Source organism: Pristis pectinata, chromosome 10, assembly GCF_009764475.1.
Source record: "Pristis pectinata isolate sPriPec2 chromosome 10, sPriPec2.1.pri, whole genome shotgun sequence".
Taxonomy (NCBI): Eukaryota; Metazoa; Chordata; class Chondrichthyes; order Rhinopristiformes; family Pristidae; genus Pristis; species Pristis pectinata.
The window spans coordinates 90,187,452-90,212,043 of NC_067414.1; the positions used below are offsets into that span (position 1 = coordinate 90,187,452).

General features: G+C 46.1%; 1 protein-coding gene across 1 annotated transcript in view; it reads right to left on the bottom strand.

Annotated features, from left to right (window-relative positions):
- Positions 1–15,025: 15,025 nt before the first annotated feature.
- Positions 15,026–24,592, bottom strand: part of plb1 (phospholipase B1) — a 141,697-nt gene continuing 132,130 nt past the window's right edge. Inside the window, exons 51-54 of the mRNA XM_052025451.1 lie at positions 22,150–22,254; positions 19,557–19,652; positions 15,701–15,775; positions 15,026–15,241 (exon numbers count right to left, since the gene is read on the bottom strand). Coding sequence (XP_051881411.1) covers positions 15,026–15,241; positions 15,701–15,775; positions 19,557–19,652; positions 22,150–22,254 — 492 coding nt within the window. The remainder of the gene's footprint in view (positions 15,242–15,700; positions 15,776–19,556; positions 19,653–22,149; positions 22,255–24,592) is intronic.

The window sequence follows — 24,592 nt, forward strand, 5'->3', positions numbered from 1 at the left end:
ATGGTTAGTAAGTTTATGGAAGACATGAAAATTGATGGTTTGGTGGATAGCAAGGTGGGTTGTCCAAGGCTACAGCAGGATATAGATCAGATGGAAAGTTGGGCAGAGGGTTGGCAGATGGAGTTTAATCCTGGCGAGTGTGATGCATTTTGGGAAGTCAGATAAGTGTAGGACATATACAGTAAATGGTAGGGCACTAAGGAATGTTGATGAACAGAGGGACCTTGGTGTTCAAGTCCATAGTGTCCTGAAAGTGTGGCAGCAAGGTAGATAGGGTGGTGAAGGAGGCGTGTGGCATTCTTGCCTTCATAGGTCAGGGCACAGAATATAAGATTTGGATGTTGTATTGCAACTTTACAAAACTGGTTGGAGTATGTGTACAGTTCTGATCACCACTTTAGAAATGACGTGGTTGTGCTGGAGAGAGTGCATTTAGAAATGACGTGGTTGTGCTGGAGAGAGTGCAGAGGAAGTTCATCAGGATTCTACCTGGATTGGAGGACCTTAGTTAGAGGAAGAGGTTGGATAGACTGGATTTGTTTTCTCTGGAGCAAAGGAGGCTGACAGAGGCATGGAAAATTATAAGCGACATAGATCGGGTAGATAATCAGAATCTTTTTTCCCGTAGTAGAGGTATCAAAAACAAGAGAGCGTAGGGTGAAGGTGAGAGGAAGGAGTTTTAAAGGGGATTTGAGGGGGGGAATTGTTATATGGAGAGTGGTGGGTATCTGGAACGTGCTGCTAGAGGACATGCTGGAATCAGATACAATCATGATGTTGAGGAGCCATTTAGACAGGTACTTCAGTAGACATAGAAGGATATGGTCCTAATGCAGACAAATGGGATTAGTGTTGATGAGCAATAAGGTTGGCATGGACGTGGAGGTGCGAATAACCTGTTTCTATGTATGACTCTGTGACCGTCACCCTCTGAGACTTAATGAGCAGAAGGACCTGTTTCTGTGCCGTATCTCTCTGTGACTCTATGACACAGAATGGAAGATGGATTGATGAAGTCATAGACAATACAGCAAGGAAACAGGCCCTTTGGCCCAACCAGTCCATGCCGACCACAGTGCCCACCCAGCTAGTCCCAATTTCCTGCCCATATCCAATCCAAGTGCCTATCCAAGTGCCTCTTAAATGATACTACTGTACCTGCCTTAACCACTTCTTCTGGCATCTCATTCCATATATGTTCTATATCATCATTTTACATCTATGTGTGGCACTACAGAAAATAAATAGTGCAATAATGTGTCATGTCATATTATGTATTTCTGTGACATTAAATAAAATATGGAATGAAATAACCTGTCATGTGTATTTGTGATATACAATGTAACAACTTTTCAAAAAAATCTCAAACTTTATTTTTCATAATGCAATTTCCATTTGTCTTCTTTGAAAGCAACAAAATACCAAGCTCCTGAAGCTCTAGGATATAATGGAACTCCCATCAGCTCAATTATTCATAAGAAAGGCATATTCTTAACTTTGCTTATTGTAAGTGCAAAAAAATCCCCTCAATTTTCCAGGCTGGGAATCATTGCAATTATAAATATTCACACAGCCTCTGCTCATTTCTGCTCTTTGAGGCCTTTCTGCTCCACATGGCCAGGTATAGCTGAAATTGTGTGGAAAAGAGCTGAATTGTAGTGAATGTGAGAAAATACACTGCTGTAAGAGGGTCTACAGGGAGCAGTGGACCCACCGTATGCTCTACCGTTATTGTGATGTTTTTACATTCAGAGGGTCATGGAATGGATGGAGAAGAGGAGGCCATTCAGCCTGTCAAGCCTAGTCTGCCCTTCAACGAAATTATAGCTGATCAGTGTCTCATTTACCCCCAATCTCTTGATATGGAACAATAGGTTTGGAGTGAATTACAGACTTTCTATCAGTTCAGGGCTCAGGCAGCTTTCAGCTGACCAGGGAGATGACCAGTGGGGAAGATGCAGTAGGTTTGTATCCCTGCAGCACTGGTAGTCTTTGCTCCTCCTTCTGTGGGAGGGGAAGGGGGGGGGACGGTGGTGGTCATTTTGCGACCTAAGGTGCGTCTGTCAGATACATGGGAAATGGGAGCAGGAGGAAACCGTTTGGCCTCTCGAGCTTGTTCCAGCATTGAATTAAATCCAGATCTTTCCCAGCCTTGAAGATGCAACAACTGGGAATCCACGGCCTCTGAGGTAAAGAATTGAAGACCCTCTCCTCATCCCAGTCTTGCTTTGCCGATTCCTTATCCTAAGCCCATATCCCCTATTTCCAGAATCCTCTGACCTCCAGCATCCATCTTGCCGATCCTTCTCAGAATCTTGCACATCTTTCTCATTACCCATCGTGTACAACTGCTTGCGGGTCATCTCTCTGAGGAACTGCCTCAAGTGCAGGGTAAGCTGATCACTGCATGTGACAGGTAAATCAACAGTGTTGTGAACGGAGCAAGCTCAGTTTTATATCAGCAGCATTAAACGATGGCATTGTGGATAAATAAATGTAAATGTTAGTTTATTTCGGAGCCTGAGCACAATGTAGATCAGTTTCTGTTCTTTCCCTTCCACTAACCTAGAGTCAAACGTATCCCAGGAACATCTGAATCCTGTCAATATTCCAGATCCCACATCACAGATCTGCCGTGTATGGTGCGGCTTATGTTCACATGATAGTTTTGTAATCTGACAGCATCGAATTCAAATCGCCACCGCCACAACAAGTTTGCTTTCATAATCAGAGAGTAGATGGATAAACACATGAGGGAGAAAGGATTGAAAGGAAAGCAAAACCAAAACGTAGATGCTGGAAATCTGAAATAAAATCAAAGTGCTGGAAACAACAGGTTATGCAGCATCTACGAAGAGAGAAAAAGAGTTAAAGTTTCAGGTCAATCATCCTCCCATCAGAACTGTTTCCCCTTTCACAAATGCTGCCCGGCCTGCTGAGTATGTCCAGCAGTTTCTATGTTTATTAAGGATCAGAAGGATATGGCCATAGGGTGAGGTGTTGGTAGGAGGTCACATGGGGCATGCACACCAGAACCTATCACTGACCTGCCTGTTTTAATGAGAATGTAAGCTTGAGGCACAGCACCTCATCTTCCATCTGGGCATGTTGCAGCCTTCCAGACTCAAGATTAAATCGTGCAACTACAGGTAACTTAATTTCTTTGTCAGCATCAGAGCTGACCTGTACTGCCGCAGGTCATGCAATTGGTATTGGTTCATTATTGTCACTTGTACTGAGGTACAGTGAAAAACTTGTCTTGCATACCATTTGTACAGATCAATTCATTACACAGTGCATTGAGGTAGTACAGGGTAAAAACATTAACAGAATACAGAGTAAAGTGTCACAGCTACAGGAAAGTGCATTTCAGGTGGACAATAAGGTGCTAGGTCATAATAAGGTAGATTGTGAGGTCAAGAGTCCATCTCATCATATGAGGGAACTGTTCAATAGTCGACATTGTTGACATGGGCTCAATTTTTCCCCCTCCATTGGTATTGCTACAGTCTGACCTGCTGGACATTACCCACAGCCCTGCCATTGGCAACACCTAACACACACAAAATATAATCACCCTCTATTTCCCCCCAAAGCCCTGAATTTCACAATTTTGACATTCCTATGTTTGTGTTCTCACTCTTTAGCTGTCCTCATATATATAAATATATATATATATATATATTCTCTCTCTCTCTCTCTCTCTCTCTCGACCCTGTATACAGTTATTCCCAGGACAACCCTGGCCTCACCCTCTCACAGATATTCCATTTGTCCTACCCTACCCTCGCCCTCCTCCTCTGCAACTTGATACCAACTGTTTTCTCTTCCTTTTCTTTCCAGTTCTGACAAAGGGACTTCGACCTGAAACATTAACTCTATTTCACTTGCCACAGATGCTGCCTGACCTGCTGAGTATTTCCAGCATTTTCTGCTTTTATTTTATAAACATCAATCTGCTTGGGCTATTTCAATGCTATAATCATAATGTTAGTTGGTAAGACTTTTTAAGGAACCTACATTGTATCAGAGGAACCAGGTAAGTAAGAGAAGCAAGGAAGATAGGGTCCATCAGTGCCTTTAAAGGAAACACAAGAGACCACAGATGCTGGAATCTGGAGCAAAAAAAAACAAATGGCTGGAGGAAGTCAACGGGTCAGGCAGCATCTGTGGAGGGAAACAGACAGTCGGCATTTTGAGTTGAGACCCTTGATCTGCACTTATTGGTATTGGTATTGGTTTATTATTGTCACTTGTACTGAGGTACAGTGAAAAACTTGTCTTACAAACCAATCGTACAGGTCAATTTATTACACAGTTCAGTTACATTGAGTTAGTACAAAGTGCATTGATGTAGTACAGGTAAAAACAATAACAGTACAGAGTAAAGTGTCACAGCTACAGAGAAAGTGCAGTGCAATAAGGTGCAAGGTCACAACAAGGTAGATCGTGAGGTCATAGTCCATCACATTGTATAAGGGAACCATTCAATAGTCTTATCACAGTGGGGTAGAAGCTGTCCTTAAGTCTGCTGGTACGTGCCATCAGGCACCTGTATCTTCTACCTGATGGAAGAGGAGAGAAGAGAGAATGACCTGGGTCGGTGGGGTCTTTGATGATGCTGGCTGCTACGCCAAGACAATGAGAGGTAAAGACAGAGTCCAAGGAGGGGAGGCTGGTGTCCGTGATGCGCTGGGCTGTGTCCACAACTCTCTGCAGCTTCTTGCGGTCCTGGGCAGAGCAGTTGCCGTACCAAGCCGTGATACATCCAGATAGGATTCTTCCTATGGTGCATCGGTAAAAGTTGGTGAGAGTCAAAGAGAACAAACCAAATTTCTTTAGCCTCCTGAGGAAGTAGAGGCGCTGGTGGGCTTTCTTGGCTGTGGCTTCTACGTGATTTGACCAGGACAGGCTGTTGGTGATGTTCACACCCAGGAACTTGAAGCTGTCAACCCTCTTGATATCAGCACCATTGATGTAGACAGGTGCATGTACACCACCCCCTTTCCTGAAGTCAATGACCAGCTCTTTTGTTTTGTTGATATTGAGGGAAAGGTTGTTGTCATGCCACCATGTCACTAAGCTCTCTATCTCCTTCCTGTACTCCGACTCATCGCTGTTTGAGATACGGCCTACAACGGTGGTATCATCTGCAGACTTGTAGATGGAGTTAGGGCAGAATCTGGTCACACAGTCATGAGTGTATAGGGAGTAGGGTAGAGGGCTGAGGACGCAGCCTTGTGGGGCACCAGTGTTGAGAATAATCGTGCCGGAGGAATTGCTGCTTATCCTCACTGATTGCGGTCTGTTTGTTAGAAAGTCAAGGATGCAGTTACAGAGGGAGGTGTTGAGTCCTAGGTCTCGGAGTTTAGTGACAAGCTTGCTTGGTATTATTGTATTGAAGGCAGAGCTGTAGTCAATGAACAATAGACGTATGTGTCTTACTGTCTAGATGCTCCAGAGCTGAGTGTGTAGGGCCAGGGAGATGGCATCTGCTGTAGACCTGTTTCGCCGATAGGCGAATTGCAGTGGGTCCAGGTTGTCTGGGAGGCTGGAGTTGATGCGTGCCATGACCAACCTCTCAAAGCACTTCATGGTGGTGGATGTCAGAGCCACTGGTTGGTAGTTATTGAGGCATGTTACCTTGCTTTTCTTTGGTACCGGGATGAAAGTGGTCTTCTTAAAACAGGTGGGAACCTGAGATTGAAGCAAGGAGAGGTTGAATATGTCCGCAAATACTTCTGCCAGCTGATCAGCACAAGATCTGAGCACGCGGCCCGGGACACCATCTGGGCCAGGTGCCTTCCTTGTGTTCACTCTCTGGAAGACTGATCTTACGTCCTCCACTGTGATCACAGGTTCAGCTGCATTGGTGGGTGGTGACAATCCACTTCCCTTTTGTTCAAAATGCACATAGAATGCGTTAAGTTCATCAGGAAGGGATGCGCTCTCCGATTTCGTCTTGTAGCCTGTTATGGCTTGTAAGCCCTGCCATAACTGGCAGCTGGTCAGGAACTCTACTTTGAATTGGTATTTCCTCTTGGCATTCCTGATAGCCTTCTGAATGTCTGGAACCGAAGGTCCAGACTTAGTCTGGATCAGTCCAGATGATGGGTCTCAACTGAAACATTGACTGTCCATTTCCCTCCATAGATGCTGCCTGACCTGCTGAGTGCCTTTAAAGCACTGCTTATGGGACCGTTCCCTCCAAGCTCAACAAACTACCCAGTAACACTTAGTTTGCAGGTGTGGCCTTGTACCACAATCTATCCGGCCCAATAATCAATCTGGCCATCGGGGGGAAAACTGAGTTAAATCTATGTTGAACTTTCAATTCAAAATTTCTAGCTATAGCTAACTACAACTTCTTTCCTTTGGTCCAGGCTTGTTCCTGGGTAAATATTGGGGCCAATGTTTCTGGTCAATGACCTGTCACCAGAACTGTTGGGCTTGCTTGACTTAGCGAAGTCTCTTCCAGGTATGCCTACCTTGAAGTAGTTGTCCTCCTCTCTTTGACGGGTGTTCTGTGAGACCCTCTCTCGCTGCTCCACCTCTGTGATCTCTGCTGCTCTCCAGCTCTTCGACCACGTGCTTACACACACTCGCTTCCACAGCCACGTGGCACTCACCTGGCCCCTGCCTGCGTGTGCTCCTCTCCCTCCCCCCACCTTCTTATTCTGGCTTCTGCCCTCTTCTTTTCCAGTCCTGATGAAGGCTTTCGACCCGAAATGCCGACTGTTTATTTCCCTCCATGGATGCTGCCTGACCCGCTGAGTTCCTCCAGCACTTCTTGTGTATTGCTCCAGATTCCAGCATCTGCAGAATTTTTTGTGTCTCTGACTTACTTCCTCTCGGGTTTTGTGGGTCTGAGGTGGCTGATGAACCACCAGACTCTTCCAACGATGGGACAGGAAGTGCCTGACGGGACAGATGGGTAGATGTCAGTTTGTGAGATGGTAGTGTTCCTTCTGCCGCATATTCTAGGCCTCTCTATGCTCTCAATGCACAGTCTCCAGGTTCTCATTACCATCTCAATGCTCCTTATCCACCTTCTGCAGTCACAGGCCAGAGATTGCCAGGAGTCAGTAGCGATGTTGCAAATTCTCCAATGAACATAGAACATAGGACACTACAGCACAGTACAGGCCCTTCAGCCCACAATGTTGTGCCGACATTTTATCCTGCTCTAAGATCTATCTAACCCTTCCCTCCCACATAGCCCCCTATTTTTCTATCATTCATGTGTCTATCTAAGAATCTCTTAAATGTCCCTAATGTATCTGCCGTGTAATGCTTTAACCTTTGAATCTTTCAGTCTATCCACATAGTAATTTTTTCCTGTGACATAGCTCAGAATAGTGTGAAGGTAACCCTTCTGGAATTACACAAGTATCCTTGCAGGAACAGGGATCTTGCTGCTGTTTTCATTTCAGTCAGTCGGACTGGTTTCTGTAGGCTGACAACCGTGGTCTTGGCAAACAGCTCCACCTGATGGCCACTAACTTTTCATTCCTTCTCCTGCAGAATAAAGGTTCAGTTTTAATTGTTCTTTTCATTTCTACTGGGGAAGTGCTGATCTTTCTTGAACAGTTGCAAACCCTGTGGTGACGGGACCCCCCTGCTGCTGTTGGGTAAGCAGTGACAGGATTTAGCTGATGACAAACGAACGGTGATACATTTCCAACTCAGGACGCCGTGTGAGTTAGAGGGGATTGTGCAGACGGTGGTACTCTCTTGCATCTGCTGCCCTTGTCCTCCTTGCTGCCTGAGGTCACAGGTTTGGGAGGTGCTACCAGAGTAGCCTGGGTAAGTAACTGCACCACATTTTGAAGATGGTTCACACTGCTGTCAGGGTGTGCAGGTGTTGGAGGGAATGAGTGTTTAGGGTAGTGGATGGAGTGCCAGTCTAGCAGGCTGCTTTGTCCTGGATGATGTTGAGCTTCTATTGAGTTACATAGAAAATAGAACAGTACAGCTCAGTCAGGCCCTTCGGCCCACATTGTCTGTGCCGACATAACTAATCCCTCCTACCTACAGAATCCCCATATCCCTCTATTTTCCTCTCATTCATGTGCCCATCCAAGCCCGTCTTAAATGAATTTGCCTCCACCACCCTATCAGGCAACGCATTCCAGGCATCCACTGTTCTGAATAAAAAACATACCCCTCACGTCTGTTCTGAACCTACCCCTTCTCACCTTAAATGCATAAGTTGTTAGGCAAATGGAGTGCATTCCATTACATTTGCTTTGTAGATGGTGGAAAGTCTTTGGGGCGTGAGGAAGTGAGCCAACTCCTGACTGAATTTGATCTGCCCTTATGGCCACAGTATTTATGTTTCTGGTCATCAGTAGCCCCTAGGATATTGCAGCTGGGTGCTTGGCAAGAATATCGAGGGTATTTGGTTATTTGGGGAAGGCCCATGTTGTGGATTTATTTTTACTGAACTTTCGGCTGCTTCATCATTGACCTTCGTAAGGTCAGAGGTAGCGATGTTCGCTGATGATTGCACAATGCAACAACATTCACGACTCCTTGGACAATGAAGCAGTCACCATCCAAATGCAGAAAGACCTGGAGAGCATCCAAGCCTTGGCTGATAGCTGACAAGTAGCATTTGGGCCACTCAAGTGCCAGGCAATGGCAATATCCAACAAGAGAAAATCCATGATATTTAGTGGCATTACCATCACTGAATCCCCCACTATCAATATCCTGGGGTTTGCCATTGAACTGGGGTAGCCATATACAGTATGTTGACAGGCCAACTAGAGGGAATGCCATATTAAATCTAGTATTAGGTAATGAACCGGGTCAGGTGACAGATATCTCGTTGGGTGAGCATTTGGCGGACAGTGACCACTGCTCCCTAACCTTTAGCATTGTTATGGACAAGGATAGGAGCAGAGAGGACGGGAAGATACTTAATTGGGGAAGGGCAAATTATGAGGCTATAAGGCTAGAGTGTAAATTGGGATGACATTTTTGAAGGGAAGTGTACTATGCAGATGTGGTTGTTGTTCAGGGATCTCTTGCAGGATGTTAGGGATAAATTTGTCCCGGTGACGCAGAGAAAGAATAGCAAGGTGAAGGAACCATGGGTGACAAGAGAGGTGGAACAACTAGTTAGGAAGAAGAAGGCAGCATACATAAGGTGTAAAGCAGCAAGGATCAGACAGGGCTCATGAGGAATATAGGGTAGAAAGGAGGGAACTTAAGAAGGGGCTGAGGAGAGCAAGAAGGGGACATGAAAAGGCTTTGGTGAGTAGGGTTAAGGAGAATCCCAAGGCTTTTTACTCATATGTGAAGAGCAGAAGGATGACGAGAGTAAAGGTAGGACCTATTAGAGACAAAGGTGGGAAGATGTGCTTGGAAGCTGTGGAAGTGGGTGAGATTCTCAATGGATACTTCTCTTCAGTATTCACCAAAGAGAGAGGCCTTGATGATGCTGAGAACAGTGTTGGTAAGGTTAATGTTCTGGACCATGTAGCTATCAAGAGAGAGGATGTGTTGGAGCTGTTAGAAAATATTAGGACTGATAGGTCCCCGGGGCCTGACAGAATATTCCCCAGGCTGCTCCGCGAGGTGAGGGAGGAGATTGCTGAGCCGTTGGCTAGAATCTTTGAGTCCTTCTTGTCCATGGGAATGGTACCAGAGGATTGGAGGGTGCAAATGTTGTCCCCTTATTCAAAAAAGGTCGTAGGGATAATCCAGGGAATTACAGACCAGTGAGCCTTACGTCTGTGGTGGGCAAGCTGTTGGAAAGGATTCTAAGAGATAGGACCTATGAGCATTGTGTTGTATTTTTCTATGGTTCTTTGGTTCTATATACACAAGATGTCTTCAAGAACAGGTCAGAGGCTGTAAACCCTGTGGCGAATAACTCACCTCCTAGCTCCTCAAAGCTTGTCTATCATCTACAAGGCTCAAGTCAGGAGTGTGAGGGAACACTCCCCACTGGCCTGGATGAGTGCAGCTTCAACACTCAAGAGGCTCGACACCACACAGGACATAGCAGCCCGCTTGATGAGGCGCCTCATCTACGGCCATTCACTCACTCCACCACTGATGCACGGTGGCAGTAGTTTGTACCATCTACAGGATGCACTGCAGCAACTCACCAAGACTACGTAGACAGCATCTTCCAAACCCACTGCCTCTACCAGCAAGGTCAAGGGCAGCAAAAGCCTGGGGAACACCACCACTGGGAAGTTGTCCTCCGAGCCACACACCATCCTGACCCGGAATTATATTGCAGTCCCTTCACCATCGGTGGGTTAAAGTCCTAGAACTCTCTCCCTAACAACATTGTAGATTTACCAACACCTCAATGTTGATACCAACCACTCCTGCAATAGTTCAAGAAGGCAGCTCCCCACCACCTTCTCAAGGACAATTAGGGATGGGCAATTAAATGCTGGCTCAGCCTGCGAAGTCCACACCCCTTGAATGAGTTAAACAAAAACTTTAAAACAAAAATAGAAGATGCTGGAAGCTCTCAGCAGGTCAATCAGCACTGGAGATTCATAGAATCATAGACTTATACAACACAGAAATAGGCCCTTCAGCCCAACGTGTCCATACTGACCATGAAGTACCCATCTATACTCATCGCATTTACCAGTACTTGGTCCATAGTCTACTAAGCTCTGGTGATTCAAGTGCTCATCCAGATACTTTTTAAACATCATGAGTGTACCCGCTCCCACAGGCAGTGAGTTCCGGGTTACAACTGCCCTCCGGGTGAAAAGATTTTCCTGCGATCCATTCCTGTTCTCTTACCTCACTTTACACCCGTGCCCTCTGGTTGTAGGCATCTCCTTTGTGGGCAAAAGGTCCTCACTATCTGCCCTATCTGTGCCTCTCAGAGTTTTGTATACCTTTAACAGACCCCCCTTTAATCAGGAGGGATAGAAACATTGTCAGAGTTCTGGGTCAAGGGTCCTTCATCAGAAATGGAGAGTGAGAAGATAGATAGATATGGACATTTCTTTATTAGTCACATGTACATCGAAACACACAGTGAAATGTGTCTTTTTGCGTTACTGAGAATGTGCTGGGGGGCAGCCCGCAAGTGTCGCCACACTTCCGGCGCCAATAGCACGCCCACAACTTCCTAACCCGTACGTCTTTGGAATGTGGGAGGAAACCCACACGGACACGGGGAGAACGTACAAACTCCTTACAGACAATGGCGGGAATTGAACCCGGGTTGCTGGCGCTGTAATAGCGTTACGCTAACTGCTACGCTACTGTGTCGCCCACAGGTTTTATGTTGCAGAGAGGGCGAGGGGTTAACAATTACTCTCAAAGCCAACAGTTCGAGATAGAAAAGAGAAAAAAAAGAAACAAATTGAAATAGAAAGGTTCAGCCTCGTCTGCCAAGAAAAGAAAAGCAAAGAAGGAGTTGCTTGAAATAGTTAAATTCAATATTGAGTCCCAAATGTAGTAATGTGCCCAAGCAGATGAGCTGCTGCTTCTTGAGCTTACATTGGACATCGTCAGAGCAATGTGGGAGGTTAAGGAAAATGGAAGATGCCTTATACGTATCAGTGTGGAAAGTCTTCTCAACGAGGCAGATATGGCGAAGAGGGCAGAGCAGAGAGAATGGGGTGGAGTCCTTACAGGAAGCACCTTAGCCCATTCTGCGTGGAGTTTTCAATCTTTAACCTGCATGAAATTGTAGCAGTGGATGTGGCACAAACCCCTCACTGCTGAACATGATGTTATGCCATTTCTGTGTCCCTGCAGGGATACTTGCGTAACTCCAGAAGGGTTACCTTCACACTATTCTGAGCTATGTCACAGGAAGAAATTACTATGTGGATAGACTGAAAGATTCAAGGGTTAAAGCACTGGGGAATTTGCAACATCGCTACTGACTCCTGGCAAACTCTGGCCTGTGACTGCAGAAGGTGGATAAGGAGCATTGAGATGGTAATGAGAACCTGGAGACTGTGCATTGAGAGCATAGAGAGGCCCAGAATAGGCGGCAGAAGGAACACTACCATCTCACAAACTGACATCTACCCATCTGTCCCGTCAGGCACCTCCTGTCCCATCATTGGAAGAGTCTGGTGGTTCATCAGCCACCTCAGACCCACAAAACCCGAGAAGAAGTAAGTCAGAGACACAAGAAATTCTGCAGATGCTGGAATCTGGAGCAATACACACAAAGTGCTGGAGGAACTCAGCAGGTCAGGCAGCATCCACGGAGGGAAATAAACAGTCGACTTTTTGGGCAGAGACCCTTCATCAGGGACTGGAAAGGAAGAGGGCAGAAGCCAGAATAAGAAGGTGGGGGGAGGGGGAGGAGCACACGCAGGCAGGGGACAGGTGAGTTCAGGTGAGAGGTGAGTCCAGGTGAGGGGGGAAGGTAGGTGGGTGGAGGAGGGAGGGAAGATGTAATAAGCTGAGAGGTGATAGGTAGAAGAGGCCAAGGGCTGAAGAAGAAGGAATCCGGTAGGAGAGGGCAGTGGACCATGGAATAAAGGATGGGGGAGGGGAGGAGAGGAGATGGGCAGGTCATCAAGGCGGGGCAAGGGAGTCACAGGAATACGGGAAGACAAAAGAGTTGGGATGGGGGGGGCAGGAAGAAAAAGAGGGGGTGGGGTTACCGGAAGTTTGAGAAATCGATGTTGAGGCTGAGTAAGTCATCCTCAATCCCATGGGTTCGCGTGAGTAAGTCCTATTGAGACAATACTTGGGGCACTCTTGATCTATTACAAGCTAGGGTTAGTGGTCACTAGAAGTGGTATGGCTAATGTCCTTTGGTTAATATAAGCAAACAAGGCTTGAGTGATCGACTATTTTTTGGACAAGTGATAAGGTGGAAGTGTTTGAAATTGTCAAAACTTTGGCAAAATTGGACCTGAATAAGTTTTACTGCTGTTCACTGACTTTAAGTAGGAGTCAGTTTACAATGCAAGAGATATTTACAATTGCGTAGCAGCTTTCACAGTCTCAGCAGGTGCTGAGCCGCTTTACAACCAATGGCAGAGTAGGCACTGATGTAATGTAGGAGTTAAAGGGAAAGGAAATATAACAGGAGTTCAAAGAGGACAAACTTAGTTGATAGAATACATGAAGTAATTGCCTAGAAATTGTTCAATGTCTTTTGCGTCACTAAATGAGATGATGAGATACCGTATCTATTAGTCACATGTACATCGAAACACACAGTGAAATGCATCTTTTGTGTAGAGTGTTCTGGGGGCAGCCCGCAAGTGTCGCCACACTTCTGGTGCCAATGTAGCATGCCCACAACTTCCTAACCCGTATGTCTTTGGAATGTGGGAGGAAACGGAGCACCCGGAGGAAAGCCATGCAGACACGGGGAGAACGTACAAACTCCTTACAGACAGCAGCCGGAATTGAACCCGGGTTGCTAGCGCTGTAAAGCATTACGCTAACCGTTACACTACCGTGATGCTGAGTGTAATGCTATCATCAAATTGGGTGACCCACAAATTAGAAAAAATGGGAAATTGGTGAAAAATCCAGTTAAAAATTCATTTGAATGGTTTTCACCAATGTTCACAAATTTCTATCCATACAGTTCCTGTCATGAGATGCCTGCTGAGGTCATTGCCCACCAGGAAGTAAGAGCAGAAAGAACTTGCTCCAGGTGAGTTACAGTACAGCAGAAGGAAAGGCTGCCATGGGGGTGAAGGGATATGCATGGTGAGTGGATTCTGCTGTGTGTCTGGGTACCTTCGTGTGACAGAAGAGCCCAGTCCACCCATGTGCTGTGCCAGCTCCAAGCTACTGCAAGGTAAGGGCTGCAAATAAAACTGCAGATGCTGAAATCTGAAATAAATCCAAAACTGCCCCTACGACCACCCCAGTTATTGCTATGAGTACAGCCACCTAAATCCTCTGCTCTGCCTTACTTTCAGCTGTGACCTCTGGTTCCTCTTTCCAGCATCTGTGGAAAGAAAAACCAGTTAATGATTTTAGGTTCTGATGAAGGGCCCTGACCCAAAACATTGACTGGTTTCTCTTTCCACAGATACTGCTTGACTGGTTGAGTTCTTCCAGAATTTCAAGATGTACAAGATGTCCAGGAGTACAAGATGATAAGAGGCATAGATTGAGTGGACAGTCAGAGACTTTTTCCCAGGGCGACAATGGTTAACACAAGGGGACATAATTTTAAGGAGGAAGGTATAAGGGAGATGTCAGGGGTAAGTTTTTTACACAGAGAGTGGTGGGTGCATGGAACGTACTGCCGGCAGAGGTTGTGGGGGCAGATACATTAGGGACATTTAAGAGACTCTTAGGTAGACACATGAATGATAGGAAAATAGGGGGCTATGCGGGAGGGAAGGGTTAGATAGATCTTAGAACAGGATAAAGTGTTGGCACAACATTGTGGGCCGAAGGGCCTGTACTGTGCTGTAGTGTTCTATGTTCTATGTTCTGTTTCTGTCTGGGAGGTATAGGGTGATTGGGGACCAGTGATCACAGCCTCCCGCACCAAGGTGCATAACACAGTGATGCGGCGATTATTGTCAGTGATGCTTGCAGACTAAACTGGAGAACAGAGAAATGAATTTGGAAGAGGTTGTGGGCAAAACCTTGATTCCCTCAATGGAGTACTCCTTCTCTTGATGGTGGAAATTTACTCCTTGTTCTCCTGTGAGTGAAAAACGCAGGTCGTAGGTTGCGCCTTTAACAGCAAATTTCTGCTGGTAAAGGCAAAGATGGTCGCTGCATATTGTATGACATTGTTAAATGTGTGTCTGACACCAAGCGAATATCAAACATGCTAAGGAAGTGCCCAGGCCATTTTCCCAGTGATGGCAAATTGACATGCTAATGATCACTAAGGTGATCTGACATGCTTGTAATGGCTTCAATATTAACGTGCACAAAAGGGTTTTGGGGTGACAGTCATCAAGAACTGAACCCTGGAGAACACCCCAAGGTAGATAAATTGAAGGCCTGAAATTGTTGCTGTAGTAATATGTACTTGCAAAGAACCAGTTAAATAGAAACACAGCAACTCTCAGTAATCCATGTTTTATAGTTTAATTCCATTCAGCTCCAGCGGATTCTCATCGTGCTGTCTGCATTTCGGGAATCTCAGCTTTGCCATGATCAGGACAAGCACTGCTCCTACGATCACCCCTGCTATGGCTATGAGTACAGCCGCCCAAATGCTCTGCTCCGCCTCACTTCCAGGTGTGACCTCTGGTTCCTCTGCACTGTTTTTACGCGTGAACAAGTAAGGTGAGTCCTAGAGGGAGCATATAAAAAAAACTGTTTGGGGTAATTACATAACATGACTTGTATCTTTGCAATGGAATTGATTCTATATATAAGTTTGCAATGTTACTTAATCCACTACCCGCCGAAGGCAATGGCTGGAGCATTCAGTTTGAGTGTGATGTTAAAACAAAGGAATATTTATATACTTTAGCTGTGGTCTGTTTGTGTAGGGAGAAGTGCCTGCCCTTTACAAATCTAATTTCCTTAACAATTGTATTGGAATCAGAACTCTCTCAATTACCCGTATGCGTAGGGTGCAAATATTTGGTAATAACTGATCAATATGATTTTTAACCGGCACAATAACGAGTGCTTAATGGTGCTACTTTGCACTGACCAGAAAGCAGCCATGAGCAAATATTACATGTGAATCAGACTAGTTGCCAATAAAATACATTAAGCCACCATCTGAAGCCCCTGTACTTACAGAGCTCGGACACTTCAGCTTGTTTCTGTCATAGGTGAAATTGTTGTAATTTTGCTTGTGTCCAACTGGTTCCAGCTGCAGGAGAGTGAAGGGAATAAAGCCCAATTATTAAATATAAGTATCTGCATGATAACTGTCCCCATGGGTCTGACCGAGAATTGGTTAAGGGGAAGCAGGAAGGTATAATACTTAAATTTCTATACGTGTTCCAAAGCCTTCAGTACTTGTCCAGTTGCCAATGGCTGTAACATTCTGGGGTCGGAGTGGGAACTGTCAACAAATAAGTGGAGTAAGGTAACTTGATATTATGGTCTCAATTAGGAAGCACTGGGATACTTTGACGGTGGGGTGGGAGAAAGGATTCACCATATTCCCCCACTGCTTTCCTTACTCCCACATGTTCCGGACTCCTAGAATCTGAAATGCATGGGAGTTCAACAGAAATTAAAAACAGAGAACGCTGGAAGTACTCAGCAGATCAGGAAGCATCTGTGGAGGGACACCTTCCGTCATGCTGAAAGTTGGTTTCTCTCTCCACAGATGCTTCCTGACCTGCTAAGCACTTCCAGCATTCTCTGTTTTTATTTTCTGTTGAACTGCCATGCATTTCAGATTCTAGGACATAGAACATAGAACTTAACAGCACAGTACAGGCCCTTCGGCCCACAATGTTGTGTCGACATTTTATCCTGCTCTAAGATCCATCAAACCCTTCCCTCCCACATAGCCCTCCATTTCTCTATCATTCATGTGTCTATCTAAGAGTGTCTTAAATGTCCCTAATGTATCTGCTCCCACAACCTCTGCTGGCAGTGCGTTCCACGCACCCACCACTCTCTGTGTAAAAAACTTGCCCCTAACCTCCCCTTTATATCTTCCTCCAATCACCTTAAAATTACGTCCCCTTGTGTTAGCCATTGTCGCCCTGGGAAAAAGTCTCTGACTGTCCACTCGATCTATGCCTCTTATCATCTTGTACACCTCTATCAAGTCACCTCTCATCCTCCTTCTCTCCAAAGAGAAAAGTCCCAGCTCACTCAACCTATCCTCATAAGACATGCTCTCCAATCCAGGCAGCATCCTGGTAAATCTCCTCTGCACCGTCTCTAAAGCTTCCACATCCTTCCTATAATGAGGCGACCAGAACTGAACATAATACTCCAAGTGTGGTCTGACCAGAGTTCTATAGAACTGCAACATCACCTCACGGCTCTTGAACTCAATACCCTGACTAATGAAGGCCAACACACCATATGCCTTCTTAACAACCCTATCGACCTGCACGGCAACCTTGAGGGATCTATGGACGAGGACCCCAAGATCCCTCTGTTCCTCCACACTGCTAAGAGTCCTGCCATTAACCTTGTATTCTGCCTTCAAATTCGATATCCTGAAGTGTATCACTTCACACTTTCCCGGATTGAACTCCATCTGCCACTTCTCAGCCCAGCACTGCATTCTATCAATAACCTGTTGTAATCTACAGCAACCTTCTACACTCTCCACAACACCACCAACCTTTGTATCATCAGCAAACTTACTAACCCACCCTTCCACATCCTCATCCAAGTCATTTATAAAAATCACAAAGTGCAGGGATGTCAGAACAGAGCCCTGCGGAACACCACTGGTTACCGACCTCCAGGCAGAATACGCTCCATCTACCACCACCCTCTGTTTTCTATGGGCGAGCCAATTCTGAATCCACACAGCCAAGCTTTCCTGGATCCCATGCCTCCTGACTTTCTGAATGAGCCTTTCATGAGGAACCTTATCAAACACCTTACTAAAATCCATGTACGCCACATCCACTGCTCTACCTTCATCACTGTGCTTTGTCACATCTTCAAAGAAGTCATTCAGGCTCGTGAGGCACGATCTGCCCCTCACAAAGCCATGCTGACTGTCCCTAATCAGCCTATGCTTCTCCAAATGCCCATAAATCCTGTCTCTAAGAATCTTTTCAAGTAATTTGCCTGCCACTGAAGTAAGACTCATTGGTCTGTAATACCCAGGGTTACCCTTACTCCCTTTCTTAAACAAAGGAACAACATTTGCCACCCTCCAATCATCCGGCACTACTCCTGTGGCCAGTGAAGACACAAAGGTCATCGCCAAAGGCGCAGCAATCTGTTCCCTCGCTTCCTGCAATAACCTTGGATATATCCCATCCGGCCCCGGTGACTTATCTATCCTAATGTTTACCAAAAGTTCCAGCACATCCTCTTTCCTCACATCAACATGCCCGAGCGTATCAGCCTGTCGTACGCCATCCTCACAAACGTCAAGGTCTCTCTCTGTGGTGAATACTGAAGCAAAGTATTCATTACTTTGTTTTAATTTTAGATTTTCAGCATCTGCAGTATTTTGCTTCTTGCAAATTCAACATAAAGCAGAGTGCAGATGTGATTTATCAATGAACAGGCATTTTGTTTGACCGGAGTTCTGGTGGAGTATTGTGACCAGGGTACAGTGACCACTACACACTGGGTTTTAACCCTGCAGACTTGGTCATGGCCCATTTTTACCTTCAGCCTATTTAGCTGCTTTTGCTCCATAAACTTACTTGACAAAAATTTGCTGGATAGAAATTCATTGCTTGCGCATTTGCCTCATTGCTACAGAATGCAACCACTGCTACTTTTAGTTTAGGAACTGCTGGAAAATGTCTATCCCTGGAAATTTGTCTTGAAAGCTCCATGTCCCAGTGTCCATGTACAAAAGCTTTAAGGAAGTTTTTAAAAGGAGGAAAGGGACGAGGAGAGACGGAGAGGTTTGGGCAGGGAATTGCAGAACATAGGGCCAAACTAAGAGCAGTTAAGTTCAGGGATAGAACACGGAACAGTACAGCACAGGAACAGGCCCTTCAGTCCACAATGTTGTGCCAAACTAATTAAACCGGTAATTAAATGCCTAACTGAACCAATCCCTTCTGCCTACGTGATGTCCACATCCCTCCATTCTCTGCACATCCATGTGTCTATCTAAGAGCCTCTTAAATACCAGCCACGGCAGTGCATTCCAGGCACCCAGGATGTTCAAGGTCAGAGTTAGAGGACCAGAGGAAGTTACAGAGGGGCAAGGCCACAGAGAGATTTGAGAATCTTGAAGCTGAGGTATTGGTTAACTGGGAGCCAGTGTAGATCAGGGAGAAAATGGGCAACGACTGATAGAGACGGTGCAAGTTAGCACATGGGTTGCTGAGCTTGGGATGGTCCCAAATTTACTCTGCAAGTTTGGATGGTGATATTGAACTATTAAATCTGAACATCCAGTCCACAATCAAATTCACAGCCACTGGAGTGCCCGAGTTAATGAGACATGCTGCTATAAGTCAAGCCATTACAGGAAGGATTTGGAGGCTTTGGAGAAGGTGCAGGATGCTGCCTGGATTAGAAGCTATGAGCTATAAGGAGAGCTTGGACAAACTTGGGTTGTTTTCTCTGGAGTGTCGGAGGCTGAGGGGAGACCTGACAGAGGTTTATAAAATTATGAGAGGCATAGATAGTCGGCGTCTTTTTCCCCACAGTGGACATGTCAAATACTAGAGGGCATAGGTTTAAAGGTGAGAGGGGGAAAGTTTAAAGGCAGATTTCTTACGCAGAAAGTAGTGGGTGCCTGGAACGCACTGCCAGGGGAAGTGGGGGAAGCAGATACGATAGAGGGGTTTAAGAGGAATTTAGATGGGCACGTGGATGTGCAGAGAATGGAGGGATATGGACATTGTGTAGGCAGAAGGGATTAGTTTAGTTATGTATTTAATTAATAGTTTAATTAGTTCGGCACAACTTCATGGGCGGAAGGGCCTGTTCCTGTGCTGCACTGTTCTGTGTTCTAATTGAGGAGGAAGCAGTACCATGTTGTTCCATAGGCCAATGGCCATCTCGGCATGTCCTCGTTCGCTTAAGTGGAAGCAATCTACTGAAAAGAAGCCCAGTTCTGGCAGGCCCATCTGGAAAGGAAGGAACAGGTGAATAAATTATATTGTTAAAAACAAAGTAACATTACATTCAACCGATAATAGAGGTGGCATCTCATAGGCTTAGCCATAGCCAATGGAAATTTGTGTTATGTGGTTTTAATCCTCATTGGTAGAGATGGAACTTGCCCACAATGGGTACATGAATGACTGAAATGAAATGTTGTCCGGCTTGGAGGACATTAGTTATGAGGAGAGATTGGATAGACTGGGCTTGTTTTCCCTGGAGTGTTGGAGGTTGAGGGGTGATCTGATAGACTCTGAGAGGCATAGGGTGGATGGTTCAAATCTTTTTCCCATGGTAGAGGTACCAAAAACAAGCAGCAAAGGTTTAAAGTGAGAGGAAGGAGTTTTAAAGAAGACCTTGAGGGGCAAGTTCTATTTTACAAAGGAGTGGTTGATATCTGGAACTGTTGCCAGAAGAGGTGGTAGCATCAGATACAATCACTATCTTTAAGAGACATTTAAACAGACACTTAAATAGACAAGGCATAGGATGATATGGACCTTGTGCAGGCAAATGGGGTTAGTGTAGATGGGGAGAAAGGTCGGCATGGACATGATGGGCCGAAGGGCCCGTTTCTGTGGCCTACAACTTTATAACCCTAAAATGTTGTAGTAAGAGATCTGTAATTGTAATATAGAACATGGAATTGGAGTGGTGCACTGTATTTCTATTGCCAGGGAACACAAAGGAGTGTCCAGGCTCATTTCTGTTTCAGTAGGAAGCAGTTCTTTGAAGAAAGGAATATGGATTGTTGCTGAGAAAAGCCCCCTCCGTCCGCACCTCCCTCTTCTGTTCAAGTAGGACGACCAGCACGGCCGATGTTGTCCCCATGATGGATGGGAGACATTGGGAATAGCTGGAGCCCCAGCCTCTGCCCTGCTCTTCCTCATGCCTCGGGCCAAAAAAGGAATGATGCCAGGGATGGGATTGTGTGTATCTAAATCCCAGCTAAAGTCCCAGAACTATGGCTCCTGTTGAAGTTACAACAGGAATCTGCTGGACAGGGCCACAGGCATTCAGGATGACTTCAGCTGATGTGTTGCTCTAGAAAACATCTGAGAATTGGACATCTACCCAGTCTGGAGGAGGAGGAAGAATTTTGCAGGTACCCATGATCCCAAAATCACCATCTTCCAGCCCAGTGTACTGCACTGTTTGTTCCAATGTAGCCCCTTCCACCAGGAGCCTGGCTTCTCGCACTTTGACCTTGCCCAGTGCAGGGTAAAGACCGTCTCAGCACCAGTAGCTGGCTACATTCACACAATGGACCTGACAGCCCAGGGCAGGCACGGTAGTGTAGCAGTTAGCGTAACGCTATTACAGCGCCAGCGACCCGGGTTCAATTCCAGCCGCTGCCTGTAAGGAGTTTGTACGTTCTCCCCGTGACTGTGTGGGTTTCCTCCGGGTGCTCCGGTTTCCTCTCGCATTCCAAAGGCGTATGGGTTCGGAAGTTGTGGGCATGCTGTGTTGGCGCTGGAAACATGGCGACACTTGCGGGCTGCCGCCAGAACACACTACGCAAAAGATGTATTTCACTGTGTGTTTCAATGTACATGTGACTAATAAAGATACCTTATCTTATCTACCTGCCCATCCTGCACTCCTAACTAGACTCAGTGGCTATCAAAAGTGTCAGTATGGATGTTTGTGAACTTCTTAGGTATTCTGCAGGAATGCCCGGGTAAATTCCCAGTATTATGGTGAATGTTAGGTGGAAGTCCTGCCCTGTTTATTGCCACACACATCGTTTTCTCAGTGATTGAACTGTTTTTCGTCCATTGTATTGGGATTGATATATGCAGTTGGATGTACATTAAAGACAAGAGAGCTTTGCATTTCTATAGCACCTTTAACACCTCAGGTCACCTCAAAGCTCTTAAAAGCCAATAATGCACAAAGTGCAGTCACAGTAAGAAAGGTTTATACACCAGTGACAGCATCTACATGAGGCACTGCCTCAAGGTGGCAGCATCTATCAGCGAGGATCCCCACCATCTGGGTCATGCCCTCTCCTTGCTGCTACCGTCAGGCATGAGGTACAGAAGCCTGAAGTCCCACACCACCAGGTTCAGGAACAGCTGCTTTCCAACAACCATCAGGTTCTTGAACCGACCTGCACAACCCTAACCCACCTCAGCAACGGACCACCTCTTGCATTGCCATGCACTTGTCTCTGATTGTGTCTTGTTTTGCACAGTCTTTTTTTCTTCACTATCTTGAATAATTTATGTATAATTTAAGTATATCTTGTATTCTGTGTGTTGTCTGAACCTGTGTCCCCGTGATGCTGCTGCAAGCAAGTTTTTCATTGGACCTGTACCTCACCGTACTTGTGCACATGACAATAAACTCCACTTGACTTGACTTGGAAGTTGGGCTTATTGTAAATTCTTCACCTCCAGATGACTATTGACACAATGAATTTATACTTCCCAGCCCAGATTTCAAAACAAAGTTACTTACTATGTTCAATGGAATGATTGTGTTTGTGAAATAAGGTTGCAAAACAACTGTGAAGTCTTCACTTGTGTCATATCTTCCACTGTCAATCAGTGCAGTCAATTTGGTCTGAACAAAAAAAAATAATAATTTAGATTATTTAGCAAAAGAGGGTCACTGACCTAAAACTTCAACACTGTTTCTCTCTCCACAGCTGCTGCCTGGTGCACTGCATATTTCCAACACACATTGTTTTTAGCATAGAGTGCTGTGCTCCTGGTACTGATAGAGAATTTTGCCTGTTGTCACACGTACTAAGCACGTGAGACTATGTCAGGAACCGGTTGTAATCACCACCTGCCTGAGCTCCACTGGCCGACGGAGCTAATCGACAGTTGGTGAATGCAAGAGGCAGCCAGTATGGAGCAAAAACTAACCTGCTGGAAGAACTCAGGGGGTCGAGCAGCATCTGTGGAGGGAAAGGGATGGTCGACGTTTCGGGTCGAGACTCTGCATCAGGACTGAGACTGTAGAAGGAAGATAGTTAATACACAGAAGTGAGACAGAGGGGTGAGACAGGGGCAGGTTGGCGATAAGTGGAACTAAATGTACAGGAAAGAGGGGGGTAGTGGGGGGGGGGGTGCATGGAATGAATGAGCCAGTTGGGGGAGAGGGAGGGAAGAGTACTGACAGGCTGCTAGATGATAGGTGAAGACATGATAAAAGAGAAAAATGCCAAGGCGGACGGAGCCAGGCTGGGGAGGGGATGAGGAAGGGTAGAGTCAGAGACTGGTGGGTGGTAGGTGAGACCAGACAAGGAAGGGATGATGGGCACATGGGATCAGATGGGGGGCGGGATGGGTAAGGTGAGCCAAGGGAGAAGAAACCCAGGTCGATATGTGGTTGATGGGCAGGTGGAGCCAAGTGGGGGAGGGTGATGAGTCTAGGTAATGAGGGGGGGTGGAGAAGGTGAACAAAGGGAGAGAGACGCTGGGTGGAACAGTGAGAGTGGGAAAGGAACACGGGGGACTGGGTTACTGAAATTGGAAAATTCAATGTTCATACCTTTGGGCTGTGGGGCTACCCAAGTGGAGTGCGTGGTGCTGAACTTCTAGTTTGTGTTCGGCTTCACCACGGCAGTGAAGAAGGCTGAAGGCAGACAGGTCAGTGTGGGAATGGGAAGGGGAGTTGGAATGACATGGACCGGAAGGCGCCATTGTGGACAGAGCGCAGGTGTTCTGCAAAACGGTCGCCTAGGCTACGCTCATTCTTGCCAGCATAGAAGAGGCCACATCATGCGCACTGAATGCAATAAGGCGAGGTTGGAGGAGGTGCGCGTGAATCTCTGCCTTCACCTGGAAGGGCTTTTCGGGTCCCTGGATGGTGGTGAGGGAGGAGGTACCATAGATTCATAGTGTAATACAGCACGGATACAGGCCTTTCAGCCCAATGAGTCCCTGCCGATCACGTTGTCCGTGTAAGGACAACTGTTGCACCTCTTATGGTTGCAGGTGAAAGTACCAGGAGATGAGGAGGGTTGGGTGGGGAGGGTTAGTGGACCAGGAAGTCATGGAGGGAGGAAGATGTGGCTGGTGGTAGGATCCCATTGGAACTGCTGGAAGTGGCGAAGGATGATGCACTGGATGTGGAGGCTAGTGAGGTGAAGGGTGAGGACGAGGGGAACTGTCTGGGGAGGGGGGGGGGGAGGTGACAGCAGACATGTGAGAAATGGAGGAGTGTATGAGGGGTCCATCAACTATGGTAGAGTGAAAGCCACATTTCCTGAAGAAGGAAGACATTTAACAAGTCCTAAAGCCTCATCCTGAGGGCAGATGCAGTTGAGGTGGACAGACAGAGAGAAGGGGACGGAGACAAGGTGGGACGACGTGCAGTCAAGGTAGCTGTGGGAGTCCAGTGTGGATTTAGTGCTGGTGAATAAAGGTGAAATCCATCTCCCCACCCCACCCTACCTGCAGCCCACCTCACTCCCCAACATCAGATTGTTACAAACTATACCTCAACAGTCCTTTCGAGCTACAGAACTGTGTGTGAACACATAAGGCCACTCATCAACTGCTTCATTTTTTTTAAACTTGAGGAAATGTTTATTCCCTGGCTCTGTCTTTAGCGAGCACAAATCCTTGGCCAGCACCAGGGAGTATCTTGGTTCCTGCTGACCCAGCAGATGCTTGGAAGCAGCTGGTTTATGTTGCCTGGGCCCAGAATGTAGTGTAAAGAATGGGATGCTGAACTCAGGAGACTATTTGAATGGGAATGGGTGTTGATGATTAAACTAACACCAAAAAGTCATGAGAAATTATACAACACAGGTCGTATTTAATCATTTCAAAAATTATATGCAGACTCCAAGAGGAAGGAAGTGTGAGGAAAATGTATTAGTAGCTACCTTGTGAATTTATTGTTAGTGGAAACAATGATTGAATGGAGAGGCACTTACTTTACAAAT